General features: G+C 33.7%; 1 protein-coding gene across 4 annotated transcripts in view; it reads right to left on the reverse strand.

The window, feature by feature from the left end:
* Nucleotides 1-303: 303 nt before the first annotated feature.
* LOC131956524 (proto-oncogene tyrosine-protein kinase ROS) overlaps nt 304-12,139 on the reverse strand; it is a 68,456-nt gene continuing 56,620 nt past the window's right edge. For 3 of the 4 annotated variants that reach the window (XM_059321019.1, XM_059321018.1, XM_059321022.1), the window contains 17 exons: nt 11,880-12,018; nt 11,506-11,753; nt 10,991-11,167; nt 9,887-10,094; nt 9,211-9,334; nt 8,837-9,009; nt 8,621-8,710; nt 8,335-8,464; nt 7,973-8,135; nt 7,582-7,776; nt 7,180-7,277; nt 6,886-7,083; nt 6,667-6,801; nt 6,362-6,510; nt 5,010-5,114; nt 2,932-3,014; nt 304-2,818 (listed from right to left, as the gene is read on the reverse strand). In XM_059321019.1, coding sequence (XP_059177002.1) covers nt 1,949-2,818; nt 2,932-3,014; nt 5,010-5,114; nt 6,362-6,510; nt 6,667-6,801; nt 6,886-7,083; nt 7,180-7,277; nt 7,582-7,776; nt 7,973-8,135; nt 8,335-8,464; nt 8,621-8,710; nt 8,837-9,009; nt 9,211-9,334; nt 9,887-10,094; nt 10,991-11,167; nt 11,506-11,753; nt 11,880-12,018 — 3,285 coding nt within the window. In that variant the 3' untranslated portion in view covers nt 304-1,948. The remainder of the gene's footprint in view (nt 2,819-2,931; nt 3,015-5,009; nt 5,115-6,361; nt 6,511-6,666; nt 6,802-6,885; nt 7,084-7,179; nt 7,278-7,581; nt 7,777-7,972; nt 8,136-8,334; nt 8,465-8,620; nt 8,711-8,836; nt 9,010-9,210; nt 9,335-9,886; nt 10,095-10,990; nt 11,168-11,505; nt 11,754-11,879; nt 12,019-12,139) is intronic. The other variant, XM_059321021.1, reaches the window with a different exon arrangement.

Genomic DNA, 12,139 nt, shown 5'->3' on the forward strand with positions numbered 1-12,139 from the left:
ACATGAGCTTTCTAAGGAAGTGAAAATCAGAAAAAAAACTGTTTTTCAACAAGTGGAGCATCTTTTCAGTGTATAGTCTTAACATTGGCCATTTTTAACATTGTAAAATAATAATTATAAAATTATTTATTACTTTGGCACAACAATAACACAAAAATAAATCCCACAACATGAGCCTATGGAGATAATGGAGAATAAATGCAAAAACTTGGTTGCCTAGTGTAGATTTGTTTTTCCAAACAGAGTTTCTTCCAGGCATCTCTTGAAAGTCTACCTCCCCCCCCCCCCCCCCCCCCCAAAGAAAAAAGTTTGGAAGAAACACCGTTTACAAAAAATCTCAGAAAGTTTTGAGATTATTTTCCTGGAATCAAATGTATATGTTCATGTCTATCACATTGTATAACATTTTATTATTTTCACAGCATGTGCTTCTATTCCATTATCCAGCAATAGAAAACATTACATTAATTAAAATCTTCATGTGTCTCATTGCATTTAATGATGCTTAATATCTCTAAAATAATAATTCTGATGTGTAAGAAGGTCTAGCCTAAATCAAATTTTGTGCACAATTTTGTCAACATTCTATATAATTTATTATCTGCTGTTAATTAAAGCATTTAATGTTCCTTATGCTGTTAGCTACTCAAGAAAAATGTGATGGCTATTTTAACTACTTAGCAATTTACAATGCTGCATTAGTTAAAATAATATGCTTAAAAGAACAACTAAACTACATGCATTGTAAGCTAAATGTATAAATACTTCTGGGCTTAATCTATAAATTCCCAAGCATTAATATTACTACGTATCTTTCTAAATTGAGTTTATACATCTTGATAACATGCACGCTTATTAAAATAATATAGGAAAAGTGGAATGTTAAATCCTAACAGTTTAATAATAGCATGACGATGATCAAATGGTGGCATTTTGTAATCATGCGCTTTTTCTTATAAAAAAACTGTAATGGATGCTGTGTTCAGTAATATTTGCTGCGGACTATAATAAATGCTGTGGACTGTAAAAACTATCATGTACAGCAGTAAAAGAAAAAAGAAATTATATCACTTATTTATGTACAGGTGCTTTACATTATACAATTCATACTTTACCATTATGACACATTTTTAAAATTACAAAAAGCAGTACAAAAATGAACAATGTAAATATCTCACTAAACAGTACGTTAGTTCTAGTTAGCACACCAACACAGAAAAATATTGTCACATTTTTTAACGTCCATTTTCAAAATGTAATTAGCCTGGTACTCAACAAAATATGTTCATTAAAAAAGGCATGTACTAGTACAAAAAACACCATTATGCTAAAAATGTAAAGACATAAACACAGTCGATGCAGTTTATTGAAACAATTGTAAAATAAGGAAACAATATCAATTTATCCAGATTAAAATTTTCAAAAGCTTAAAAAAATAGAAAAATATTATTTTTTTATTTAAATTTCAAAACAATCTGAGCAACAGAAATATAAAATAACAAATGTGTCAATGATCTTCTACATTTAACTGCCCCAAGTGTAGCTGAGCTACATTCACCAGGTATGAGAGTCATTAACACTTTACAAATCACAAAACATTTAAGCCTCCACATTGTCTTGTATGTGAACCACAATCTTTAAAATAAAGCTCACCAGAAAGTACCAACTACATTCAGGTAAAATGTATTCAATAAATATACCATCGACAAGTTTCCGCATACATCTGAGATTTTTGTTTCTGTCATGTCCATCGATTATTAATGGGCTACACAACCCTGCCAGTTTGTATATTCAAGCCTAACAGGCCTGCATGTATATTCAAGCCTATGTGTATTATTAAGCTTATAAAGCAGTCATGTAATATCCCATAATGATTAACTCATGTCATTTTTTGTGCTTTTTTGTTTTTAAACTACACTGACCAGATTCTCACATGGTGCTTGTATTTTTAAACTAAACTGACCTGATTCTCATAGCCGAGAATAGGATTACAGTTTTCTGGATACACCTGACCCCGTGACCTTGAACCATGCCTCTGGTGCGGGTGGATGAACTCAGCAGAGTTGTAGGAATCATTGTCCAAAAACACATCATCAAGGTCGTGGCAGTTCTCCTCTGCCAAGTGGGAGAACCCCGGCTTTTGCTGGTTGCTGCCGCCAGAGTTCTGCCGCCTGCTTGACCCATTATTGTTGCACTCGACGGAAGCGTAGCGATGGTCATTTGAGGAGTTGGACTGGCGGTAGGGGGCGGTGCTGAAGTAAAGATCCTGGTCTGAAAATTTTCTTTGTCTTTGAGATCTCACCTGTAGGTTTTCCTGCGGCTGTGGGTAATACTGACTAGTTGAATCTGTTGAATAGTGGCGGCGATCATCACAAACACGTGAATAAATAGGAGATTCTTGCACTGACCCAAGTCTATATACATTGTCAAATGCTTCCTTCGGAGGAGCGTATCTGTAATCACTAGAGCCAGAGACATCATCTGGAATATAACCTCTGACCTCATCACCAGCACTGTAACCCCTGACCTCTTCCCCAGTACTGTAAGCTCCCACCTCATGAGGTCTCAACAGAGTATAGCTGACATTTGACGGATGGTAGCCTTTTCTAGTCACATGGACAGAGCCTGGTGTGACTGGGCTGTCCAGCAGATGGCGCAGCTCTGGGGCATAGTTTATCAGCTCTAGGTAGCCTTCACCTTTAGCACCTCGTGGTTCCAAGTAACCATTATGGTCATAATCTGAAGCTGCAGGGAAGGAATTTTTGGCCTCCAGAGAGTGCGTCCTTTTTCTTCCAATTTTGGTCAAGTCCACAACAAGCTGGAAGAAAATATTTGTGAAATCCATTATATTGGTGGCTGATTAGAAATTAACTGTTAATAAATAACAATCAAATTACAATCATATCAGTAATTCTGTCAAGTAGGTCCTACCTTTTCAGGAACATCAGAGGAGCCTAGCAAATCTTTGAGGCGTTTTTGTTTTCCTGTTTGAGTCAAACGGACAGAGCCACCCCCTGTAGAAAGAGAAAAATTGAAAATATTTTTAAAATTTACATTATCCTTTTTTCACAATGTTTTTTTTTAACTCTTTAAATGATGTAAATATATATATATACATTGTAATTGAAAAATATAATAACCATTTCACAAAATTACACAGATTTCATTCCAATAATTATAAACCTGATTTTAATGTTAGCTAAACATCCAAAATAAAATTTGTGCATGAAAATGTTTTATCAAAATAAAACAAACAAACTCATGCTTGGTGACAATAATTAACTGAAATCAAAACAAAAAAGGGATAAATTAAAGACATAAAAGATTAATTTAGGTTGCATGCTATTTTGTTATGAGGTTTGTAGCTGTAAATTGTCTTTCTGTTTTGTTTATGTTGTATTATTACCAGGTTAGAATTTTTTTCTGTTTTCTGTTCTTTAGTGGAACACTTAGGATTCATATAAGCCTACACTACTTATTGTAATAAAATTAACTATACAGAATGTCAATGCACTAGTCTTAAATAACTTTTCAATGACTAAGTTTCCTTGTTGCATAAGACAGGTTTTTTAAATAAAAGATTTCTAATAAAAATTATTAATTTTGATCTAAAAAAAGTTTGAATACAAGTTTTATATTATTGTGTTTTTGCAAGAGCTAAAATGAAACATTGGTCTGATTAAAAAAAAACAGATTAAGGATTACAATAGCCTGCAATGTAAAACAAAAAATACTTTTAACAAAAAAATCGTACATAATAAGATCAATAAAATTACAGTTCTTAAGTTCAGAAAAAAAATATAAAAAAAATCAATATATCACCTGTGGATATAGGATAAGGAATAATAACCATAAATAAATGTGTACTATAAGTCAAATACAATTGCTGCATTGCTGAATGACATATTTTTTATGTACACCAGAGATTATTCCATCATTTAAGATTGTTATTTGAGCAGAATTGTTTTAAAAACAATGTTCTTGATGTATCGAAGATGGCATGTCAGCCACCAGGCTCTTGGCCCAGTCATGACAATCAGTTAAATGTGCAGTACATTGATTGATGGTTAAGATGATTTTGTGCTAAAATTGAATTGACTAGCTAAATTAAGTTCAAGGCATATTTTAAAAAAATTTCATCCTGTAAATAGAGGATATGAATGGAGGGCTAATCCTTTAATGCCATCTTTGTCAGTCATTTGTATTTTGTCTGCTAAAAATGTAAGTTCTGTGCAGATGGAAATGAAATTGGCAACTGGCTCTCGTTCCAATACAGATGTAAATACTTCTAATCAGCACTTTGTACAATTTGCATTAAACTGCTTTTGTGGTCAAGTCACATGAATCATTCAGATGATTCAAAGATTTTTACAGTGATAGCATTTCAAAACCAGTATGGGAACATGTCATTTAAGATTAGCAATGACTGAAAACAAACATGACTCACTGCAAGGAAATACAGTGTAAGAAAAGCAGGTACAATACAGTGTGAGGTATGACCAAATCAACAAGACATCTACAAAAAATCCATGCTTAGGAATTACTCAAACACATCAAACATTAAGAGAAAAAAAACGTTCTCAAACATTCTCGAAAAAAAAAAAAACACACCACACCATACCAGTGAACTAAGAATATTTAAAACACAGAGGCAAAAATAAGCACATCACTTTTCTAATGATTAAAAAAATAATTTTTTAAAATAAATTTCACATGGACAAATTTTTAAAAATACTTTAAGAAAAACTAAAGATTTAAAAGAAGTTTTTTTTTCAAAAATTTTAGTACACACTAGTAGCTCCACACAACAACACAGCAGCTATGACTGCTTTATCAGTGGGATACAACTGTAAGAATTTGAAGATGTTTAACATTTAAGTTATTAAGAAAATATAAATTTTAAATTTTTTTAAAATCGAATTTGTATAATATTTTAGAGGGTAATCGCAGAGACATCCCAACTGATAGCTGCAGTCATAACCTCAAACCCAACTGGTGTTCATGTCTACCTGTCAACACTCGGCTGTTTGGGGTAAATAAACTGAGGTTTGGGCTGTCTGGGGCCAGCAGGCTCTGAGTTTCTTCCTCAAGCAGCTGCACAGCATCGTTGTTCACTGCCTCATCAATGAATTCAAGGTTAATTTCATCCCAGGCACACAAGATCAACTAATACCAAACCAGGCTGTGGGGTTTCATCAGCAGATGCCAATCAGATCTATTTCCTTAGCCTGTGTTTACTTTCCCCACCAGTTTTCTAGATAAATTATCCACACATCTTCTCTATAACTAACCAATCTCTACTGTTTAAATTCTTACTCTCTAAATTCTCTTTACAGCCACGCACTCTATGTTCCACATTCAGTCATGATTTTTTTTATCGATTGCTGTTGCCGTAAAATATCTTCATCATTGTTAAAGAAATTTATCGTAACTTTATGATGGTAATAGCTCTTTGAAAATATAGCTACCTAAATAGAATGATCTACATATAAAACTTAAGTAAAGTAGCCAAAATACAAAAAGAAACATTGTATTATTTGCTACAAACAGAACTATATGAATGCAGAATCTTTACTAGTAGTACTATTTGATCCATGGTAAAATATAAAAAATACAATCTAAAATAATGTACACATATTTTATTACTGAAATGGATTAGCTATACTTTACTGACTAGATATGTCAGTTAAAACCTAATCTGTTCACTAAGAAATGTGTTCTTTTTTATACTAAAAATAAATTCTCTCACAGAAAAATAAACATTGTTTTATATATTAGAAATTAAAAAAAACCCACACACAATCATTAATAAAAATGAATAAATGATATGCCTACTCAACTAAAAAAAACTCCAGAAATAAAGCACTAATAACAATAGATTGGCTTCATATTGTATTAGGGTAATAGTAATAGTCTTCATTAAAAAAATTACTAATACTGTTTGCTAAAAGCTATTGTCAGAACTATTAAGCTAGCATAATAGAAAGTAAGAAAATAAATAAGGAAGGGCTTGAGTGATGATATATATTGTCTAATCTAAAAGAAATATTGGGCAACTTGATGAGTCACATTAGTTTTGCTTGTTTAACATATTGAGTAGAATATATTATCATTACAAATACAATAACTATTTTTATTAGACAGGTAAAGCAGATTAAAAAAATATGATAATACAGAATTAGTATACCATAAGCTATGTTATTAATAAAATGGGTTTGAAAATAATTAAAATAAATAATTAGTAATATCTATCATGTCAAATCAACTAGGGGAAAGAAGAACAAAATTGAAAGGCTAAAAATAAACATTTTCAGCCAATAGCTTCTTTTAAAATATTCAGCTCTTAAAATAAACAACTCACCATCCATAACAGAAGGCGACAGCTGGGCTATTTCTTGTGGGCTCATGGTCAAACATTTGTTCTGGAACTCCTCTAGGCTTGCAAGCAGTTCAGCAAAACTCGGCCTGTTATCAGTGCTAAAACACCAACACTTCCTCATCAAAGCAAACCTGAAATTTAGTACATTTGTCTTGTTGATATCTGTGTAAAACATGGTTTAGCAGAAAATGTTAAAAAAATAATAGAATAAATAAAAAGGGCATTAATGAAAGAAGAATTGCGTAGTTATCTCCCATTATTAAGTAAAATATTAATAAATATCTCACATTTCATCAGCACATTTCTCTGGCCGCTCCAGTTTGCCTCCATCACGGACAAAATGTAAAACTTCAATGTTGGTTCTTGCAGGGTACGGCTGTTGACCCAGCGTAACCACTTCCCACATCAGGACTCCAAATGCCCTGGACATCACATAAATAAAATGTTTATCTCATGGTAAAGTACTTACGCCTATCTTAAAATTTTGCTATTTGTAATACACCTACCAGATATCAGACTGGGTAGTAAAAAATCCATCAACCAAAGACTCAGGTGACATCCACCTAACTGGCAGAAGGCCTTCACCTTCCTTTCTGTAGTAGTCATTTTTGTAGATGTCCCTGGCCAGGCCAAAGTCACCAATCTTCACAACCATATCTAGGGGAGACTTGGAGGAAACCAGACAGTTTCTGGCAGCCAAATCTCTGAAAGCCAAAAGTGAAAGAGATCAGTGAAAAATCTGGCACACAAGCAATGCTGTGGCAGGTTACTGCAGCTGTTGTGAGTAAAGTTGCACAAACCTGTGTACAAAATGCATTTCCTCTAAGTATCTGCACCCCTTAGCAACATGGACACAAATTTTAACAAGATCAGGTAACATCAATTTTGCTGGGGTTGTCTGAAACAGAAATAAAGTTGGATGTAAATAGCTCATTAAAAAAAAGAGCTAATTTTTAAAAAAAAGAACTGGATTTAAAAGAATTAAATTAAAAAATTGATTTAATAACAAAATGAAAGAGAAAAAGACTAAAATAAATAAATTTTAAAATGTAAGTCCCTACAAGAATAAACAAACTTGATAAAAAAAAAAGAAATAAATGGAAGAAATAATTAGATTAAAAAAAAAAAACGATCGATATATTAAACAAAAATGACCATTCAAGAAATATTTACTAAGGCACAATAAGTATCATTCTACTTACTGCTGTAGCCCTGCAATAGCGCAGGAATGACAAAAGATCTCCTCCCTCCATCAGCTCCATAATTATAAACTGAGGGTCATTATCAAGACATACACCAAGCAGTCGAAGAATATTTTCATGTTGAAAATTTTTCATCAACAACGCCTCTTTCAAAAACTCTTCTTTTTCATGATCTGATGCACTTTTCCGTAAAGTCTGAAGATAAAGTTTTGTATTCAACAATAGGCAAGTTTTTAATTTAGAGGTTGAGTGAGTGGTTTTGTAATGCCCTGAAGTGGTGGTGGTGGTCAGTTAAGGGAGGCACTTTTTTCTATATGTAAAACTTAGTGATGGGGAAACTGTAATATAGTCAGCTATAATTTAAAAGATGAAAAAAAAAAAATCAACTTACCTTTACTGCGCATTTAGTTTCGCCTGTACTGTCACCCAAAATATTTTTAGCAAGTCCCTCAAACACTTCTCCAAATGCACCACTCCCCAAAAACATAGTCAGTACTAGCTGATTTCTGCTAAAATGTGGCAGCTTTGCAATTTCCTCATCTGTACATTTGATACTGTAAAACAAGTACTTTGTTTTAGAGACAGTCACAGATGAAACATGAACAACGGAATGTTCAAACAGGTTAAAGATGTTTACCTTATAGCATATAGGGTGTTGCTCTGTTGGAATGTTCAAACAGGTTAAAGATGCTTACCTTATAGCATATAGGGTGTTGCTCTGTTGGAATGTTCAAACAGGTCAAAGATGCTTACCTTATAGCATATAGGGTGTTGCTCTGTTGGAAGGCTGTATGAGGTAGCTCACGTAGTGTTGCTAGTTCAGTGTCAGGACCTCTTATGATGAACTGTCTTGTTTTTATTTTATCTTGTCGTTTGCGTACAACTAATTTTTAAAATTAAATAAAACAAATTATAAACAACAGGAACTTAACATTTTTTAAATTTTAGGTTTAATTATGTAAACATATTCAATGATCATAATTATAGTTTAGACTTTAATCATATTTCAAAATGAGCTTAACTTAATCAAATTCCTTACCTATAATGAAAACAGCTAACACAAGAAATAGGACAAAAACCACCACCCCAACAGCAATTCCTGTAGTGATTTGTTGACTGCTGATAACAGCTGCAAGGTGAAAGGTGAATAAACAAACATGAATTAATTGCTTAGTAAAATATTTGTATTTAAACAATTTTATAAGCCTATCTTTTGAGGCAAGTCAGTGAAATATTTTGGGTATTAAAAAATTACCATGAGGTGCCAAAAATGTTGTGCTGTTATCACTGTAAGGTCCAAGTCCTTTAGAGTTCATGGCTGCTACTCTAAAGATGTAGGCTTTTCCTGGGTCTAAATCTGAGGTATCCACCAGCCATCGCTGTTCAGTGCCATTGTAAACAAGACTCCAGTTTCCTGTCTCTGTATTTCTGGAAGGAAAAAAAGTAATTCAACATAAGAGCTGGTTTATGTTTTAATCAAATGGATGAACTGATCACAAAAGGGGGAGAGGTGTGATTTGATTACAGCCCTTTGCTCCCCAGGGGCCAAAAAGAAAAAGGTCATAGTAAGTCATGATACAAAGTAAAAAAATAAATTGTTTTTTGCTTGATATATTTAACACCAATTACCGTATTTCTAGATAATAACTGAGGATAGGTGATCCATTATCATCAGGTTTGAGCCAGTAGACCTCATACATGCCATTCTTGGGTTGTCTAATGCCAGGAGAAAATGGACGATCAGGGGAGAAATCTGTGGACAAGAACATTCTTTAGTTACACAGGAATCAGTTATGGGTTTGTGTCAGTACAGCATCCCTGAGTCCACCCAGCTCTGACTGGTATCTGACTAACATTAGGGAAAGTACAGACGGTTGGGCATAGTGCCTACTACACTATACCTTAATATGTCTAGGTCACTGAAACAGGTGAACTCTACTTAATCTGGCCTATTAACTGTCAAGTTTGTAAGGATGCAATTATAGTCACAGAATAAAAACTATTATTAAAAAACAACATTGTTCCCAATAATTATCACTCACCCTGAAACAAACTTTGTGAAACCTCTATATGATAAATTCCGACCAAATAGAACAGTGACAATTTTTTTAAATTATCAGGCAACAGTCACAATTTTCTCTTTATACATTTAAAAACTTATGTAAAATACTGTACATTAAAGTGAAGAATTAGTTCAGCGTTTGACAATTCAAGTTAGTTTAGACAATCACAAGTTCAAGTCAGATCTGCTTCCCTGTTTCAGTTTGACAATAATACACAAAAGCAAATGGCAGACAGTACAGACCTAGAGTTTTTTGTACAAATTGCCTTTCTTCTGGAGGCCAAACATAAACAGCTCCATCAAACGGCCTGGATTTGTAGGTGGCCTTGATTCTAAATGCATACAGAGTGTTGGGGTCCAACGAATCGATTTCTTCAAAATAATCTGAGGCGTTGTTCGTGATACCTGGGAGTCCAAAGCGATGAATCCACTCTAAAGGTGATGTATTAGCCTGCGTCATGAAGAAATGGGTAACATACAAAATTTGTAAGAAAATTTTGGTTCACATTACAATGTTGGTTAAGTTTTTGACTGTCAAATTCTGAGTAAGAGAGAGGATCAGTGGTAAAGCTTTAGATAAATGTACCAGTAAAACATAGGCTTAATGCATGTGAAGTATACTAAAATCTTAGATGGAATTGGCCCTTAATTTATAAAAAAATAATTAAAATTAATTATAGAAAAGTTTGACCTCAGCATAGATAATCTGGTGATTAAATCTTTCCTCAGCATAGATAATCTGGTGATTAAATCTTACCTCAGCATAGATAATCTGGTGTTTAAATCTTACCTCAGCATAGATAATCTGGTGTTTAAATCTTACCTCAGCATAGATAATCTGGTTTTTCAATCTTACCTCAGCATAGATAATCTAGTGTTTAAATCTTACCTCAGCATAGATAATCTGGTGTTTAAATCTTACCTCAGCATAGATAATCTGGTGTTTAAATCTTACCTCAGCATAGATAATCTAGTGTTTAAATCTTACCTCAGCATAGATAATCTGGTGCTTAAATCTTACCTCAGCATAGATAATCTGGTGCTTAAATCTTACCTCAGCATAGATAATCTGGTGCTTAAATCTTACCTCAGCATAGATAATCTGGTGTAAATCTTACCTCAGCATAGATAATCTAGTACTTAAATCTTACCTCAGCATAGGTAATCTGGAGTTTAAATCTTACCTCAGCATAGATAATCTGGTGTTTAAGTCTCACCTCAGCATAGATAATCTGGTGTAAATCTTACCTCAGCATAGATAATCTAGTACTTAAATCTTACCTCAGCATAGATAATCTGGAGTTTAAATCTCACCTCAGCATAGATAATCTGGTGTTTAAATCTTACCTCAGCATAGATAATCTGGTGCCTTGAAATGCTGTCATCAGGTGGAGACTTCCATGCCACAACCAAGGAATGAGATGTCACATTTAGAAACCTCAGACCATGTGGCGTCTGGAATGTGGACACCTCCACTGTTTCTGATGTGCTACAGTTGGACTCATTCACCATACAGGAATGGACCTAAAACAGAATAAAAACTTATATAATAAATCAGTGTCTTCAGTGGCTATGTACATGCATGTCTACGTATATAAAATAAAAACTTAAGTACTCTTTCAGCTAATGGTCTATACTAAAGATGGCTTTTATATGCTATTTACTCTATATTTCATATGCCATAGTCAAAGAAACAGATGAATTCTACTTCATCGGTTTCTTATAAGAACCAGTACATACAATATATCATTTACAGCTACACTGCCAGCCCTAGAGCAACAGTTTCCTCCAGGCACCTCTTGTGTACCATGTGCCTCCCCCCCTCAGAAAAAAGTCTGAAAGAAACACTTTACAGCACATACCTGTATCTGGTAACGATGCCCTGGTTCTAATCCTCTTAAAACAGTTTCTATCATGCCTTCAGCTGTTTTGGTGTTGAAGATGCTGTCAGTCTTCTTCTGTAGCAGGACATTGTTTATGCTGGTGGAGAAGAGAACATTGTAGCTGATATTCTCTGCTGGACCATTCAGCCTCAGGGGAGGTAACCATTTCACTGTAATCTTCTCAGGAGTTCCTACAATAGCTACCACATCTCTGGCAGGGGAGGGAACTGAAAATTACAAATTAATTAATTTAAAATGTTGATAGATAAACTTTTGGACTCATGAAAAAAGTACCTTAGGTTTAAAAGAATTTTAAAAAAAATTTTAAATGGGTAAAAAAATATTGATCTTACTGCCAAATTGGGTCATCACTTTGATGGAATCCTTTTCCTCTGGCGTATACGTTTTGTAATAATTACTGACAGCAACTTGAATAAGATACTCTGAATATGGGTCAAGGTCACTGATGGTGATTTCTTTGGACAAGGATATCTGTAAGGTTTAAACCCAGTTTTGAAAAAAACTTTCAAAGGAACCACAAACCAGTTACATAACAAAAAGTTCCTTCCAAAACAATTTGCTTGTGTTTAACACATGAAGTACGAACACCAGA

The sequence above is a fragment of the Physella acuta genome, unplaced genomic scaffold (genome assembly GCF_028476545.2).
Source record: "Physella acuta isolate Inbredline_101_S28 unplaced genomic scaffold, ASM2847654v3 ptg001157l, whole genome shotgun sequence".
NCBI lineage: Eukaryota > Metazoa > Mollusca > Gastropoda > Physidae > Physella > Physella acuta.